This window comes from Entamoeba nuttalli, assembly GCF_000257125.1.
Source record: "Entamoeba nuttalli P19 unplaced genomic scaffold asmbl_5861, whole genome shotgun sequence".
Lineage (NCBI taxonomy): Eukaryota > Evosea > Mastigamoebida > Endamoebidae > Entamoeba > Entamoeba nuttalli.
In genome coordinates this window covers 1-18,194 of record NW_008577732.1, presented here as the reverse complement: position 1 = coordinate 18,194, position 18,194 = coordinate 1, and the positions used below count along the sequence as shown (strand labels likewise).

The 18,194-nt window shown below is 24.9% G+C and overlaps 8 protein-coding genes across 8 annotated transcripts; 3 read left to right on the top strand and 5 right to left on the bottom strand.

Annotated features, from left to right (window-relative positions):
• Window positions 1-888: 888 nt before the first annotated feature.
• Window positions 889-1,515, bottom strand: ENU1_141290 (hypothetical protein; the record flags this gene model as incomplete). Its single annotated transcript, XM_008860328.1, has 1 exon — window positions 889-1,515. The coding sequence occupies one exon, from the start codon at window positions 1,513-1,515 to the stop codon at window positions 889-891; it is 627 nt and encodes a 208-aa protein (XP_008858550.1).
• Window positions 1,516-5,360: 3,845 nt separating this feature from the next.
• ENU1_141280 (hypothetical protein) lies at window positions 5,361-5,738 on the bottom strand (the record flags this gene model as incomplete). The annotated part of the gene is made up of 1 exon (XM_008860327.1): window positions 5,361-5,738. The coding sequence occupies one exon, from the start codon at window positions 5,736-5,738 to the stop codon at window positions 5,361-5,363; it is 378 nt and encodes a 125-aa protein (XP_008858549.1).
• Window positions 5,739-6,240: 502 nt separating this feature from the next.
• Window positions 6,241-7,318, bottom strand: ENU1_141270 (protein kinase, putative; the record flags this gene model as incomplete). The annotated part of the gene is made up of 2 exons (XM_008860326.1): window positions 6,241-6,334; window positions 6,405-7,318. The coding sequence occupies 2 exons, from the start codon at window positions 7,316-7,318 to the stop codon at window positions 6,241-6,243; spliced, it is 1,008 nt and encodes a 335-aa protein (XP_008858548.1).
• A 2,516-nt stretch (window positions 7,319-9,834) lies between these two features.
• Window positions 9,835-11,316, bottom strand: ENU1_141260 (hypothetical protein; the record flags this gene model as incomplete). The annotated part of the gene is made up of 1 exon (XM_008860325.1): window positions 9,835-11,316. One exon carries the CDS (start codon window positions 11,314-11,316, stop codon window positions 9,835-9,837), a length of 1,482 nt encoding a protein of 493 aa, XP_008858547.1.
• Window positions 11,317-11,691: 375 nt separating this feature from the next.
• On the top strand, window positions 11,692-12,105 carry ENU1_141250 (DNA-directed RNA polymerase II subunit, putative; the record flags this gene model as incomplete). The annotated part of the gene is made up of 1 exon (XM_008860324.1): window positions 11,692-12,105. The coding sequence occupies one exon, from the start codon at window positions 11,692-11,694 to the stop codon at window positions 12,103-12,105; it is 414 nt and encodes a 137-aa protein (XP_008858546.1).
• A 2,345-nt stretch (window positions 12,106-14,450) lies between these two features.
• On the top strand, window positions 14,451-14,906 carry ENU1_141240 (hypothetical protein; the record flags this gene model as incomplete). The annotated part of the gene is made up of 1 exon (XM_008860323.1): window positions 14,451-14,906. One exon carries the CDS (start codon window positions 14,451-14,453, stop codon window positions 14,904-14,906), a length of 456 nt encoding a protein of 151 aa, XP_008858545.1.
• Window positions 14,907-15,073: 167 nt separating this feature from the next.
• On the bottom strand, window positions 15,074-15,994 carry ENU1_141230 (RNA-binding protein TIA-1, putative; the record flags this gene model as incomplete). The annotated part of the gene is made up of 1 exon (XM_008860322.1): window positions 15,074-15,994. The coding sequence occupies one exon, from the start codon at window positions 15,992-15,994 to the stop codon at window positions 15,074-15,076; it is 921 nt and encodes a 306-aa protein (XP_008858544.1).
• Window positions 15,995-16,181: 187 nt separating this feature from the next.
• ENU1_141220 (serine/threonine protein phosphatase, putative) lies at window positions 16,182-17,732 on the top strand (the record flags this gene model as incomplete). The annotated part of the gene is made up of 1 exon (XM_008860321.1): window positions 16,182-17,732. One exon carries the CDS (start codon window positions 16,182-16,184, stop codon window positions 17,730-17,732), a length of 1,551 nt encoding a protein of 516 aa, XP_008858543.1.
• Between the last annotated feature and the right edge of the window lie 462 nt (window positions 17,733-18,194).

Sequence of the window (18,194 nt, the reverse complement as noted above, 5' to 3'; positions counted from 1 at the left end):
TACAACAAAATAAAAATACAATAAGAAATAGGAAATAAAGAAATAGAATATTAATTGAAATGATGTATTAATTTGAAATTAAATGGTTAAATAAGAAATTATATAAGAAAATAAGAAATATACAAGAAAAGAATTAATTGGTTAAATAAGAAATTAAGAAGGAACAAATAGAAAGCATAATAAAAGTGACAAACATCAAAGTAAATAAAGAAAAAGAATATATTGAATATATTAAATTATCACATAAAATAAAAGAAAGCACTATTTCACATAAAATAAAAGAAAATACTAAACAGTACTTTACAATAGTGTCAATATCATAATGAAAGATTATAATCTAGGTTTAATAAAAATAAATAATTGGAAACTTACATTGATATATAGAATTATATTATTAGAACATAATATAAACAAATATACTTTATAACGCTATTATACAACAGCAATACAATGGGAATGTCTCTACAGATCAAGAAATAATAGAAGATGTTCTATTAGAATTGAATTGCTTTTTTCAATATTTTCATCATCAATTTATTTCTTTATTTTGTATTGATATTTTGCAACACTATAATACGTCAACTATCAATTTTCACGTTTTAATGATAAAAATGTTATATTCTTATATGAAATGGTAGTAATTTGTAAAACAAATAAATCAATTATATTGCTTAATAAAGATAATACCAAATGAACAAGTTATTTGTTTTATAAATTTACTCATTTTTTTTAGAAATAAGTGATAATTAAATTCCATAATAATAAATATTATTTATTACTTAATATTTTTAAATATTAAACAAACCATAAGTTTAATTTAAAAAAATTAAAAATGAAAAATAATTAATTACATACTCATTTAAAGAATAAAAAATTGATAGAAACAATTTAAGGAACATCAATAAAGTTAATTGAGTTTTTAGATAATATTGAACGAATAACAGAATTGTTTTGTTTTAAGATACACTCTTTTTTTTTAACACTTGTTAACTGGGATAAAAATATACTAACTTGCTCGCCTATAGTAGCTATATTTTTTTTATTAAATAGAAGAACTTTTTTGTAATAAACTTCTTCAATAAAATCAATTTTATTTCTATTAAATTTGTTTTTCATTTTACTTGTAATAAACATAAATCCAAAGTCAGTTGCAATATCAACTAATAACTCAAACAATACAACCATTTTTTCTTCTTCTAAACGATGTTTAATATTTTTTTCTGTTGACTTTTTAATATTGGTTTGACTTAAATACCACTGACATCGTTCTATTAGAAATGGTTCAACATCAAAATTTTCTTGACTAAAGTGAAGTGTTTTAACTCTAAATATTTGTTGAGTTTGACTTGATTTTTTTCTTGGTCTTTGAAATGTCAACGAACAAAATCTACTTAATATTCCAATAAGAAAACATAACTGAACAGATCGTTTGTTTTTATTCTTTCTAGAGTCTAATGTATGTTTTTCTTTCTTAGACATTCTTTTATCTTCAAGACAAAGTTCTCTTTTAATCATTTTAATCTTATTAATTTCATTCTACAGATAGTTAGATTATATGTTAAAAAAAGAGTTATTATAAAATACAAATATTCTATATTTATCTTCAGTTATTCATTCTCTTAATCTTCTATTTATTCTAAAGTAAAATAAGTTTGTTTGTCTTTGTTTTATGGAAGTACTAAAACCTCTTAAAATAAAAAATTTAATTAAAGTTCTTTCCTTCTTTTCATAACTTCGCATTATTTTTACTGAGTTTGTTTAAACGAACTTCTATACCAAGTTATTTATAATGTTAATGCTAATAACAAGTGATTCTTTTATTCTTTCTTTTTTCTCCATGATTTAATAAGAAGTTTAAAAAAAATAACTTATTTCATACTAAGAATATTCTTCACACTTTAATAAAAAACAATACAATATCAAAATCAATAAATTATTTTTTGATTTTTAGTTACATCTTATTCTATGATTTTCATTTCAATTAGTCCATTTGGACTACCAATTTTTCTTATCAAATCCAACGCAACTTTTTTTTCGAAAAAATTATCTTTACTTTTTAACGGTCATAGAACTTTCTATTTTCTGCTGAAGGTACTTTTGTTTATATCCAATAAAAAATAATCATAAAAATTGTCAATTAAATAGTCAAAACAGTTGTTTATTCAGTCATGTTATAGTTCTGTTTGACATGTTTTTAACATGTTGATTAATGAATAGACTAATTTCTTCAATAAGTTCACTTACAATAGCAAGAATTTGGCGTTAATCTTTAAATTAATTAAATTGTTAAAGAAGATAAACGTTAAATAAAAATGAGTGAATTGAATTTCATACGATTTGGTTTTATAGCTCATTTTCATCACTTGGATTTCTTTCTTATATTTCTTTTGAGAATTTTGTTGTTTATTTTATTCATTTCTCTTTTATCTTTCTTATTTCTTTTTACTTCTTCTTTATCATTCATTTCATGTTTCATTTCTATTCATTTCTTCTTATTTTTCTTTTCTTCTTTTTATTTATATTCTTCATTTCTTCTTATCTGAATTATTTTTTTATTGTATTATTTTCTGGATTTTATTGTATCATTTCATTCTTCCTTATGTTCATTCATTATTTCTTCATTATTTATCTTATATTTTTATATCTTCTTCTTGTATATTATTTATTTGCATAACAGTGTTTGTTTAATATTCTTTTTGAGTTATTACAATGACAATTACACTATTTCACTTCTTTTCATCATAAATCAGTTTAATTAAGAATATATTACATGAAATAAATAATATAATAATAATTTATGAAAAAAACAGTTATGACTCTCACCACTGTTTATTCATTTAAATTTATTTCTTCTTGTAACATTACTTTATATTAGTTTCATGACATTTCTGTAATTCAGAAAGAAACTAAACTTTTTAGTAATCTAAAAAATAAGTTAAAACAAACTCTCTAAATTGAAGAAGAATCTCTTTGTATTGCTTTTTAATCTCAACCCTTCTCATTTTAAATGATGAAGTTCTTAATCCATGTTCTTCTGTAAACGGCGTTAATTCAATGTAAATATTTTTTTATAACTTCATAAGACTTTCTTCTTTGTGCTTTAATAAATCTGTCATTATAATTAATGATAATGCTTTATGATTTTTAGTATTGTTTAACTCAGTCAATTATTCTTTTTTAATTCTTTCTATTCCGTTACTTTGAATAAGTTTAGTCAATGATAGTTCTACTTCAACAACCAAAATTCCAACAATAAATGAATCAAAACTTTCTCCATAAACAAAGAATTATTGAACAAGTGGATAAGAAATATACATTAGTTCTAAAGACTCTGCAGCAGTATATTTTCATTGTAGTATGTTGAATATATTTATCTTTTATCAATAATACTTAATGTTTCATCTTCATTAATTCTTTAAATATCACCAATTTTTAATCAATTATTAATATTAAATGATTCTGAAGTACTCTTTTCTTAAAGTATTCTTTAAATAAAAATCACCATTTATCTCAATTTCTTCTATTGGAAACTATTAAATAAATAATATCACAATTTCTGAATATTGGAGAGTCTAAAAGATGTTCGTGGACATCGACATCCCATTGGAATAATTCTTGAGTTTTGAAGAATAAGAATTGTTCCAATACGTCAACCAAATGTTTCAGTTGAACCATACCTATTACATATAATACAATCAAAAACCCTTTTCTATTCATATACTTCAGATAATAGTAAGTACAGTTCCATAAGACTTATAGTATCAAAAACTTAATAACACCAATCAACCATATTTTTTTTTATTTATTTTAATAGTCCATTCTTTCATAAAATACGTTAATGAATAGATTCATTGGATAATATACGATTTTTGTTTTATTTAGGATTTAAAAATATGGTATAATTTTTGTAAGGTTCTTGATCATACATTTTGAAATGTTGGAAATTCTTTCTTTACTTCATCACTAAAATATTTTATATTACCACTACTAGTATACCAAATGTCCACCAGTGCACGTGAAGGTATGATCTATTTTTTATTCATAGACATGTGCTAATGGTAAATAAGAACATAGAATTTGTTCTCTTGTCATATACGTAGAACAAAATAAAGCTGAGAAACAAAAACAACAAATTAAATTAGTAATTGTATAATGTGTACGAATAATGTCTTTATGTATTTCTAGTGTAAATGAAGTAGAAAAATATTGAACAGATATCATTAACAGTAGGTAATTTTTGATGAATTAGATTATTCTCTATATTCAATGACTTCATTTAAATGAAATTGTAAAGAAGAGTATTTATTAGAAGTAAAACAAATACAACCATAATCATATAATTCTTTCATCTTTTTAATTTTTCATAAAATTTCTCATGAACAACAAATATACTTCATTGTTTAATACTAATAATATTTGGTAAATGTTCTATTGTTAAATTGGTGTAGAATTGTACAAGAGTTATTCCATTTCTATACAATGTATATTCTGTAAAAGACATCCCATCTATTTGTAGAAAAATAACTACAATATCACGTTTCCTCATTACTATAAGTTATACTGACTCTCCTCAAATAGTTCTTACTTTATTTAAATACAAATAACCTTTTAAGCCAGTATAATTTATAATAAGTCCTTGTTCAAGAGTTTTCTTTAGATAAGAAAGATAAATCTATATTTATCAATAAAATGATTAGAAAATATCCTCTAGTCTAGTCTCATCTTTTTATCTTTTTTATAAGACAAATCTACCAAACTTCATTTATTCACATTGTGTGTATATTCTCAAATAAGTCATACAATATTTTAGAAATTATAAAAGAACGATTAAAACAAGAATTTATATTCCAAAATTTTTCTTAACATTCCATATAAATCTGGTTATCTTGAATTTTTATAAGAATAAATTGTTGAACTTATTATTTAAACGATTGAACCATCATATTTGATGATGAGACATTGGTCGTTGAATGAAATATTACATTTATTATTAAAAAGACCAGTAAGTAGTTCTAATCCGCTTTAAAGGTGTTTCAAATTTATGTTTTATAACCTCCATAAAAAAATACTTTTTTTGTTATTAGAGTTTTTACTTTTGTTATTCCATAAACTAATAAAAAACTATTAAATTTAACATCACAAAATGGCTGTTTAAATGTCTGAAAATGTCTGAAAAGAAAGAAGTTACTACAGATAATGTTTCTTTTTTTTAACTAAGAGACGAATGAAAACGTCATTACTATATACACCAAAATAAAGGTATTCAATGAAAAAGAGGTGATTAAAGATATTTTTGATTAGAAAAGAGTAAATAGAAAGAGGGTGAATAAATAAAAGTTGCAAACAAATAATTTAGATTATTAAAAAATAATTATGAATAATGCCATAAACCACACAGCAAAAGCCTCGCAGTTATGAAGACAAATGATAGGAGAATTGTCACTTATTTTTTCCCCTAGAATTTTGACGATTTGTTGTTGCTCAAAAGATTGAATCTCATCAGACCTTGAGAAGGTTGTGATTTTAAGTCTTTTAAAGTCAAATTCATTTGACGTTTCTACATGAGTCAATAAACTAATCCATTCTTCTTCTTCATTTTGATAAAGACAAAAGTGAGTATCAGCCTGTAATGTAGCAATAAATAATAATACAGCACAAAATATTAAAGCCTTTTTTCTTAGTGTTGAACTAATTAGTTTTTCTCTGACAAAGTTTTCAGCAATTTGGATAGTTAACATAATTGCACTAAGATTTTATTTTTTGAGTTAAATAAGATTTTAAATGCTTTATTTTTTGTGGATTTTTTCTTTCACCTATTCATTTTATTTGTCTTCCTCATTTTTTGGAAGTTTTTTCTCCTCTTTTTTTCTTTTAAAATGTTTAGTTATTTTTCTTTATTTTTATTATTAATTTTTCTTTTCAGTTCTATTAGTTGTGGTAAAATGAGAAATAAGTAATACATCTTAAATTTCCCGATAATTTACATTTATTATTTGAGTCATTTTAAAATTAGTTCAAAAAAGATAAAAATAGGATATTCATCGATGATTTAAATAAATCAAAAAAGAATAATTACAGTTTTAAATAGATGAACCGAAAATTTCAAATTTCGAAAATGGTTCTAAAAATAAAAATAGATTGGGAACAACTTTTTCAAAGTTTTCATTTAAATTTTAATAAAAAGAAAAATTATAATAAAAAAGTTATAATATTATACTATATAAAAAAAAAACGAAGGGTTTATACAAATTGAATTAAAGGTGGTGAATCAATAGGAGTAGCAGGAGACATAGAGATAATATGAGTTTCTAATGTACTTTGGAATTTAACCATTCTAAAAAAGAATTAATAAAAGAAAAAATATCAAATAAGAAATTAAAAATAAAAAGAGAAGAAGAACAAACTGCCAAGGAAAAAAGGGGAAAGGATAAGAAGTAAAGAAAGAAGAAAGTAAAGCTTTATCAGCTGAAAGTCTTTCTAAAGGATTAACGTTTAATAAATTTTGAAGTAAAATAGATAAATTTTGATTGCATTGACATTGACTAAGAAAGTCATTTAGTCTATTTGGATAAGATTGATTTGGCATTAAGTTTTTCCAAAATTTATATTGAGAAGCAATATTTGGATTTGGAGAACCACAAATAGAATAAATTTGTGCTAATATTTCTGCTTCTGTGGCTGCTTGAAATGGTGGACGTTTAATAAAACATTCAAAAATGATACAACCAATACTCCACATATCAATTTCAGAACCATATAATGTACATCCTAATAATAATTCAGGAGGTCTATAATTTAAAGTAATAACATTATAATTACATTCTCTATAAGTAATTGGTCTTGCTAATCCAAAATCAGCTATCTTTAAATATCCTTCATTATTTATTAATAAATTACTTGGTTTTAAATCTCTATGAACAATTCCTATTGAATGTAAATATTGTATTCCAATAAGTAATTGTTTCATATATCCTTTTAATTGTCCAATAGATAATAATGATGTTGTAGATGTTGAATATAATAAACTTTGTAAATCATGTGGCATATATTCAAAAATTAAAAAAATATTTCCTTCTCCTTCACAATATTTTTCGCTTGTAGTAACTCCATATAATCTAACTATATTTTGATGTTTTAACTGTTGTAATATTTTTAATTCTCTCGCTGTTGTTTGTGCAAATCCACAATTTTCTCTAAATTCTTTCATTTCTTTCAATGCAACTATTTCACCTGTTTTATTATTTTTTCCATAATACACTGTTGAATATGTACCACTTCCAAGTTCAAATTGAATATCAAAATCTTTAATATTCATCATTTCTTCCCTCCTTTTTGATTTTTTAGTTATTTTTTATTATTTTTTTTTATCATTTTACTATTCTTTTTTTTTAACTATAATTTATAATAAAAATATTATTATTTATATTATTTAAATTTTTTAGGTTCATTTGCAAATGGGTTATTCTTTAACTCATTCTATGTTATTCTTTCTTCATCATTTATGTTTAATATTTTTTTTACAAGTGACATTGATAAAAAAAACTGTTCATTCAATGTGTTGAGTTAGATTTCTTCAATTTCATTATAATAATATTTAATTTTATTCATACTACTCTTTTGACAATACAACTAAAAATAATCAGATAATATAATAAATCACTTTTATTTGAATATTTTTGAACATTTAGTATATCAGGTATACAAAAATTGGTGTTCTAACAAAATGGTTTATTTCATTAGTGGCTTTAATAGCAATTCCAAAGTCATATAATTTAAGTCTAATAAAATTTTATTTTCATTTACTAAAAATTTTGACAACTTAATAGTTCTATACGAATATAATACAAAAAGTTGAATAAAGATATTCACATAAAAAATTATTTGTTTAAAAATATTTAGTATTTCTTTATAATTTAATTTACTATTTTTTTTATCAATACAACATTGTAAAACACCTTGACATGACTCTAATAATAAATATCCTTTATTACATTGGTTTGTATATTCATTATAAATTCTATAGCTTTTAATTATATTTAAATGACAACAAATTTCTAATATCCTCTTCTTTTAATAAATTATTTGTATATCGTCTTTTACCTTCTTTCGTTATTAATAATATATTATTTTTGTTATTTAAACGAATTACTACAATTCTACATCTATATATTCTTTTTATCTCTGTTTTTCTTCATATAATGTCATGTTAAATTCATTCAATTTTATTTATTTTACATTTGCTTTTTCATTCTTCTTCAATCCTTTTTAATTTCAAATTTTTTTTTGAGTTTTTTCAAAACCATTTTCAGTTGAATCTTTCACTTCTTTATCATCTGTAAAATAATTCTCAATTATTTCTTTTAATTCACTATTAAACAAAGAATAAAATATTATTAATAGAGTTAATTAAAATGAATAAAATGATTGTTTTTCATTAAGAATAAGAGTAAGAATATACTCTAAATTTTTAACAAACAAAGAAGATAAGTTATAGTTTATTATTATTGAGTAAATATTATTTGCTTGATTTAAACGAATATAAAATCCTTTTTGAGATATTTTAGTAGTTAAAAATAGCTACATAAATTCATAACTGATAGTAACTTTGAAAGAATATAAAGACACTTTCTATTTATTATTTTAATTAATTGAATAAATGTAATTTTTGGTAATGAATTAAATATTTCAGAGTTATTTTTATTCCTTTTCAATTTATTTAAAATAAAACCTCTTTCATTAACTCATTTTTTGAAAAACTCTCTTTGATTATTACCATATAACATTCAATATGATTGTTTTGATACAATGGAAATTCTTCTTGGTTAATTATTATTTGCCTTAGTACTTATTCTTCTTTATTTTTTAATATCATTCTCACTTTTAAATACTACCACATTTTATACTTCAATCTTCATATTTATAATACCTCATATACTTTCTCATTTATTTAGATATTTATCTCTTAATAATATTATTAGTTTTGAGTAGATTTTGCCATTATCTCTTACTTCAATTAAAATTGTTTTTTTTTATAAACACTTTTGTGATGAGGTTTTGAAGTCTTTTATGTTCTGATTATACTATAATAATTTTCCATACCTAACTACTAATATTAGCAATTTTCAAAGGATTATTATTCATTAATATAAATAATTCCAATCCTCACTCTTACAAACAAAAAAATATAAATAAATTATAAAACTTACTATATCTAACGTTCCACTAAATAATCAATGAAAGATAAAATAAGTATGATTTTGTGATTTAAAAAGAAAATTAATAAATTCTTGAATGAGTAATATTCTTCTTATAATGGGTAACATTTATTATGACTCTACCTAATTATAAATCATTAAAAAGAATCTATATTATCAAAAGAATTTGTCAAATAAAAGAAATTCATTGTAAACAAAGTCAATTATCAGAAGAATGGTCATGTAGTTCTAACGAAGAAGAAAGTGTTCTATTTTTTTAAAAGAGCCTCAATAATTTATACAAAAGAAAAAATTATTTATCATTATATGCAGTTTGGTACTATTCTTAGTGCTTTGTTTAAAAAAGTATCAAGCATTTCATTACAAGGGTATTTACTTTTTGACAGTCAAGTATCTCTTTTAAAGGCATTGTCTTCTCATACTCCACAAGGAATAATCATCTCAAAAGGTAAGTAAATTTCATGTTTTAATTAATAAATTTGTTTTTTGTTAAATATTTTGTTATTATATTTAAATAATAATTTAATAAAAAAACCAAATATTAAAAAATAGAAGCCGAATTAATAAAATGTAAAGATTTGTTTTATAAAATAAAACACATAACTTTGTTCAATGACTCTTAATAACTAACAAGCATTGAATCACCAATACAACATGTGCTTGATAATTCTGTTGAGTTTCCTTTAACACATATTAAAGTATCAAATTCAGTATAAGATATTGGTTCTAATCCAAATTCTTCAATTTCTTGTTGTTGTGTTTCTTGAATCGTATTAATTTCACCTAATTTATCAAGTAATTCAATAACTTTTTCATCATTTTCATCACCTTTAATTAATATGTTAATTGTTGGTATTTTAAATGGTTTTTTAATAAATTTATGTGGTAACTGAGTATTAAATTTTTCCATCGGAGTAATATGATGACAATTATCATTTAGAGAAATATCTCGAGCTGATCGTGTTACAATTTTGTTATTTGTTTGTACGTTATTGCTTTCTATTTTAACTTGATTAGTCATTTTATTTGATGGTGATGTACTAATCAAAGTAGATGTATTTAAAGATGTAGATTGTGATATTGATGTTGAACTACTTGATGGTGGTGGTACTGCAAGAGCAATACTTACTTTATTCATAGGAGGTGGTGGTGCTGCAACAGTAACACTTGGCTTATTCATAGGAGGTGGTGGTGCTGCAATTGAAACAGTAGGTTTAGTAAATGATGGTGGTGGTGCTGCAATAGGAACTGTTCCTTTTGAAGAGGGAGACATTGGAGCAGTTACAATATAAGCATTTGAACGAGGTGAAACTGGTGGTGGAGAAGCAACATTAACTGATGGAGAAGAATCAGAAGGAGGAGTAATGGCATTGAGTTGTAAAAGACTACTAACTGATCCAGTACTTTTTGGTGATGCACAAGAATTTGGTGATGAAGCAGCCATTGTACTTGACATAATTATTTGTGTTTTAGAAATTGATGGTGGTATTGGAGCAGCACACGTTTGTTGGTTTGAACCAACCTTAAGTTTTGATGGTGGTGGTTGTGCAAAAGACATACAAGTACCTGAATCCTTTGGAGAATATGGTGGTTCATCTATAATACTTGAAGGTATACCTATTGATGGTGAAAATGATTTAGCGGTTGTTGTTTGTTGAACTAAATGTTTTACAGGACGTGGAGCTGCTCTAGATGGAACAACATTAGTATGTTCAGGTAGATCTTCATGGGAAGAGTGCCTTCCATTTATTAATGTTGTTTGAGAAATACCACGAGGAGATATTAATGAACTAGACTCACTACCTCTTTCCAAAGAAGAATTAAATGAAACATTTTCAGACCTAGGAGTACTAGCTGTTGATTTACATGGAGAATTTCCAGAGTTTGGAGAAAGTAAATCACCAGCTGAGGAAGTTGGTTTTCTTCTGATCGATGGTCTGTCATCTATAACTAATGTCATGTCATCATCAAAAACATCTTTTAAGGTTGGTGGTTGTTGATGGACATGTTTTTTCTTTGGTACAGGTGCGGCTTTATTTGGTCTACGAGGTTGAGGTGCTAAATGGAGTGGTTTTGGTGGTAAGGAGGTTGGTGTGCTCATTGATTGTATCAAATTAATAACAAAGAGTTTTGAGTTCTCTTAGAACAATAAAAAATACTTTTTCATATCTTTTCTCTCAAAAGATTATTTTTCGTTCTTGTTGTCTCTTCATTTATTTCAGTCTAGTCAACTCAGTTGGTTTACTTTTCTCTGTTTTGTTCCTCTTCACTTTTGTTTCTTTTTAGAACAACTTTGACACACTATTTCTTTTTCCTTCTTCAAAGTGTCAAACAAACTTTTTCTGGAATTATTTACTATCACCTTCTAAATAACAAAAAAAAAATAATATATTCGAAAACAAAATAAAAAACATATATTTTTCATAAAAAAGAAAAACAAAAAATAAATACACTGAAAATTTTCATTATTTGTTGAATGACAACGATTAATGCAGTTAAACCTCATTTTTGTCCTGACTGTCATCAAATAATGCTTCCAAGAAGTTGTGGAGATGATTTATATTTTGTTTGCAGAAGACCAAATTGTGGACATTTTGAAAAAGCTGAAGACCCAACAAGTTTCTGTGTGTATATCAAAAACTTTAGTGAAACAAAAGCAACAACAGTTGCTGCAGATGTGAGTAAAGATCCAACATATCCTAAAACAACAAAGCTTTGTCCTCATTGTGGTCAACAACATGATGCTGTATATTATTATTCTGCTCATTGGAATTATAACTGTTCATTACAAATTAATTACCAATGTACTAATTGTATGTACAGTTGGGCTGAAGGAGGAATTCCTTTCGATAAAAAGGAAAAGAAAGAAGAAGGGTCGGAAAATAATTGAGAAGATATAATTTTCTTTCTCTATATATTCTTGATTATCTTATCTAATCAAAAGTAAGTTTTTTCTTTTTTTCTTATAACTTTTTATTATTATAAATTATATTCGAATATGGTAAGTTAGAGACACTATACCAACATTAAAATATATCAAAGTACTGAATCTCGAGTTATACTCCGGTTATAATGTTACCTTTGGTTATGAAACAACTTACTCACGAATTCAAGAATGAAAATGATTATTATTTATGATGATGAAATATCATTTAGTTTAATAGAAAAGTGTATATTTATAAATATGACAGGTATTATTAACTTGTTAGGACTCAATTAGATTTGAAAGTATTGGTATTGTCAAAGCAATATGATTTACATGTTGTTGTTGATAAAAGAAATTGGTCATAATAACATGGTAGTAAGGATATGTTCATCATAAAATAAGAAATTAAAGAGTGAAAAGTTTTAATATACATTACAATTCAAATAAAGACAATGTAGTTAGTTACAAGAGGAATAATTAACATGGCAATGTTTAAAAAATATGAGTTCAAAAGAAATAAATGAACAAAGACTAGAAATTCACATCTTTCAATAAGACAAAAAACTAAAAGAATAAAAGAAAAGTTGATGAATAAAAAGTCTTAAATTCATGAAAGGGATTATTATGACGTGAGCAAAAAAGATAGAAAAAAAATTTTTCAATACATTTAATTAACCATTTTTTATTTTATTTTTATAAATTATAATAAAAAAATTTAATAAACTCAGAGCAGAAAAGTATTTTGCTCAATTTCTTTTTTTTTTTATATTTTTAAAAAAAATGTTATTTTAAAATGGTTGGTCAATTCAAAAAAGATTTGCTAATATTCAAATTATGTGTGGTTCTTTGTATTTATCTAATTAAAAAATATATTTGTATTTATCTAATTAAAAAATATATTAATTCCTATTAAGTTTATCAAAATTTCGAATATATTTTGACAATTAAATAACTGTTTAGTAGTTATTTAATAAAAATAACGACGATTAAAGACGAAACCAATAATTCTGCTTTTAATTTTATTGTTTTATTCATGATTTTTGATAAAAAAAATCTTCCTTTAACACTTTTGATTTAAATTCTGTTTTAACACTGGTTTTATTCCTTCATTCTAGATAGATTTTTAAAAAAAATAATCAGATTATTAAAATAAGAACATTCTGTTGAAGAAAAATTTACTTCTGTTTAATTCATAAATTTTTTCTTTAAGGAGTGATTGTAACTAATGTTTTGTTGTTACGTTTTCTTTTAATTTAATTTATTCTTGTTAATCACAAACCCTCGAACTACTCTTTGATTTTGTTTTCTTTGTTCCTTATTATGATTTATAAATCGTTCATCCATTCATAAGTTTATATTTGTCTAGTCTAACCTCAAATTTCTTCTTAAAAATTTCATAAATATCTTATTTTATGAGTATCATGGTATGAAATCTTTATCATGTTAGGAAGCCAGAATGAACTTCCGATGAGTTATTGTTATTCACAATGCAAGAAAAGAAAACAATTCTATATTTATAAATATTTTTGGTATTACTTATTTATTTATTATTTTGATTGTATTAGAAAAAAAATGGTTTTCTAATTTTTTCGACACTTATAAACAAGGAAATAGAAACATTCGTTCAAATCATATTATTTCTTAAAAAAAAGATAATACCATTTAATTTTTTAATACCTGTTTAAAGAATGATAGAAATAACTTGTGAAAAGGAATAAATTGTTTCAAACGAAAAAGACAGAATAAAAAATAGTATCTTATTAAGTTAGCAAGAACTTTGAAATGTAGTGCCTGCAATGGGAAGTTCGAGTAGCAAAAGATTTGATCCATCATTACCACGTAGTGGAAGTCTTTCTCCAAAACCAGGTTCAAGGAAAATAAAAAAAGTACCAAAAACTTCTAAAGAAGAAAAACCACAGAATAGTCCAAGTGTTGAATATGATATAGATCCAACAAATTTATTTACACCTGAACCTAATGATTTAATAGACTTAGATGAAGAAATTGATAGAGCACAATCTTGTCATCTTCCAAATAAGCAAAAACAATCTCCACCTTCATTAATGTCTAAAATGAATAAAAGGAATAGTATCTCACCCTATCCACTTAATTCTTGTAATCCTCAACTTGAAAAATATCCTAAACCACAAAAGTTATGTTATTCTGCAAGAGTATCACCATACTTACCTTCTCCAAAACTAATGAATCCTCAAAATAAAGTGGAACCACCCTTGACCCCATTAGAACCAAGGGAAGTTTCTATTTTTGAAAAGCTAGAATTTCTTAAAAAATATACACATTATAAGAAGATGGAAATAATTTATAATAGTGATGTTGATGGTTTTGAAACAAGGGCATTAAATAGTAAAATTAGGTACCAATCAAATTTGGTGTTTATTATTATTACAAATAATGAACAATTCGGTTTTTATACTTCTGATATTGTTAATGCATTAAATAATGAAACTACTCAAGTCACTTCTAACGAAATGTTTTTATTTGTTTTAAATGGAAAAGGTACTTATCCATTTAAATTAGAACGTAAAGATACACTGAGGAGTTTTACTGTGTATTCAGACAAAGAAAGTTATTTTCTTTTTACTTGTTTTTGCGCATTTTGGGTTACATCAGATGGACAACTTAGAATTCATCAACTTTTAAAAGACCGTTACGTTCTGCCCCAAAAAATGATTAATCCAATTACTGATAGAAATAATTCTGAGAGGGGTTATTGTAAAAAAGTTATTGTAATCAAAATGAGTTAAACAAATAATTTCTTTTACTTTTTTTATATTTTTTAATGTAATAATATTTTAGGAATTTCTAAATTCATGAATTTCTTTTTTTCTCTAAAATCGTTGTTTATAATAAAAATGAAGAGGAAATTAACTATTGATACAATCAATCATTTGAATTTTAAAATTAGTTAAACTCAATGACTTTCTCTTCCCCAACTACAACGCAACGTTGATCCATTTATTATTTTACCATTACACATTAAAATAGCAGAAGTTGCTGATTCATGTTTTGAAAATTTAATAAATGCATATCCTTTATCTTTATTTAATCTAACTTCTTCTATTGACCCATATTCAGCTAATAATTGTTTTAAATCATCAGACTCTACATTTTTTGGAATATTACCAATATACACAGTACAATTTTGACTACTTGTTTCATTATTAATTTCATCATAACTCCGTTTTGGTTGTTCTGTTTTACTTGCTATGTTTGATGTAACCCAATTCACTTTAATATTTCTTCCTTCTAATTTTTCTCCATTCATCATTTGCATTGCAGTTTCTGCATCTTCTTTTCTAATAAAAGTAACAAACCCATACCCTTTAGACTTCCCCGTTTGTGTAAATTTTAATACTCGTGCATCTGTTACACGACCAAATTTTTGAAATGTTTTATAAAGTAGATCATCATTTACCTCTGGTTGAAGACCTCCAACAAATATTTTATAATTCCCTTGGTTTTCTTGTTGTGCTGTGTATGACCAATTAACTTTTAATTCTCTTCCATAAACAACTCTTCCATCCATATTATCTTTTGCAAATCGAGCAGTTGTAGAATCAACAAACTCTACAAAACCATAACCAGCATGTACTCCAGACTTATCTCGCATTATTTTACAAGACACAACATGTCCAACAATTGAAAAAATTCTTCCTAATAATATTTCGTCTACACTCTCATGAATTCCAGATACATGAACAGATTTTGAGTTAGCATTTATTGGGAGTGAAGAATCAGTTGTCTCAGTTGAGTTTTGTTGAGGTGGTCGTTGTTGATAAAGTTGTGGGGTTCTTGGAGGATATTGGTATCTTGAATCATATTGTCTTGTCATCTTAAAATCTAAATCTTTTATATTTTTGAAGATTTTTTTTCCTTTTTCATCTTTTTATCTCACCAGACTTTTAGTTTTGGTCTTCTACATCAACCATATTAAACCAAAAAAGTTGGTATTGAGGAAATCTATTATAAATGAAAAGACAAACATGTTTAAATAGTGTTAGTAAAAGAAAATTTGTGAAATGGAGAGAAAAACAAGTCTTCAATTACACAATTTTGATGGAGAAAATTGTACAATAGTTAATTATGCAGTTACTACTATCAGAGGCTGGTTTGTTGAGTTAGCTCATCCATTTCCATTATGTCTAATTTCTAGAAAAGAACCAGTCACATGCACAGTTTTTAAAATATATTACAACAAAGAAATGTTTAAACTCGTATGTTGTCCTTTATTTGTTGGTTTCTTCTCAAGAAATATATGTCTTAGTATTAATACATTTTTAATGTTCTCTAAATATCTTGATGATACTCCTACAACGCAAACATCAAAAAAATACTATTTTGATAAAAATTGCTTTGAATTTAACTCAAACCTTATTAATATTCAACAAGGAAGATACAGTAAATTCGTATTTAATGAAGAAGATAACGCTATTTATCCTATAGAAATTACAGACACACTTGATGAATCTGTTAAAATAGCTTCTTATGTTCTTCATTCATTGAGAAATAACTTTAGACCTCGTCATGGTTATAGGCATGGGTATGGAGAAGAGTCTCATCAATGGAAAAATGGTGTCTGTTTATTAACTCCAATGATTGTAAGAAGGTTATTAGAAGCAGCAAAAAACGTGTTGTTAAAAGATAATAATGTTATTCGTATTCAACCCCCGTGTTATGTTGTTGGGGATTTGCATGGAAATTATCGTGACGTTTCAGCTCTTTGTCAATTGTTTAGGTTACTTCCAGCAACATCAATTTGTACTTGCAAGTATTTGTTTCTTGGTGATTATGTTGATAGAGGAACTCATCAAATAGAAGTAATTTGTTTGTTGTTGGCATTAAAAATTATTGCACCAGACACAGTATATCTTTTAAGAGGAAACCATGAAGGAAGCCGGGTCAATGGATCAACACAAGTATATGGAAGAATGTCTTTTCTTGCCCAGTGTTATAACACATTCCAAAAGAAAGATGGATATTCATTATGGAATCAATTCAACATTATTTTCCAATACCTTCCTTTTTGTGGTGTTATTGATAACAAACTTTTTTGTGTTCATGGAGGAATAGCTAGAGAGTTATGTTCAGAAACATTAAATGCACTTGAAATTATAGACTCATTCCAAAGACCATGTAGTTGTGAAGACCCATTAATTAGTGAGTTGTTATGGTGTGACCCTGCTGACTCAAGCGAAGAGTTTATGCTAAATAAAAAAGGAGATGATGTTGGGTTTGGACCAAATAAACGAGGAAAAGGAACTTACATTTTTGGAGCTGATGCTGTAGAGAAGTTTTTAAAAAATTCTGGTTGTCGTTATATTATTCGAGCACATCAATCTGAAGAAATGGGGATAGGTTTACGACAAAAAGCCCGTGTTGTAACTGTATTTAGTTCTAGTCATTATTGTGGATTAAAAAATTGTGCTGCGGGGTTATTAATCAACAATGGACTAATGACTGCTATAATTATTTCAGGGAAAGATTATGTTCGAGAAAAAAAGGAACCACTCTCAGTTTGGTCAAATAGTGAATCTGAGTCAATATCTGATTTTGTTCTCTCACCAACTTAAATCTATTTGTTCTTATCTTTTAACCAAAGAAAACATTTATTTTCGACTTCTTCTTTGTAATAAAAAAATTTATATTCTTTTTTTATAATAATCTTTTTTAATAATAATCTTTTTTAATAATTTGAATGATTGATATAGTATAAATGTTATTAACTGTATTGTTCTTAGATGCTGCATTAGTATATCTTATCTACTTACAAGAATAAATTAAAAATATCCCTTTTATTACTTGTATAAGAGAAAATAATGAATACTTAATTTATTTCAAGTTTTAGTTTAAAAAATAAAATTTAAGAGGGATAAAATTATGAAGAATAAATTTTTCATCTTTTGCTTTTAAGAAACAACTGACAAAATCAAGACGAGAATTAATCACTCAATTTACATTTATTCTAATACTAAAACTTATTTAAACCTCATAAAATAAAATTCTAATAAATAAAAAGTAATTAATTAAGTATT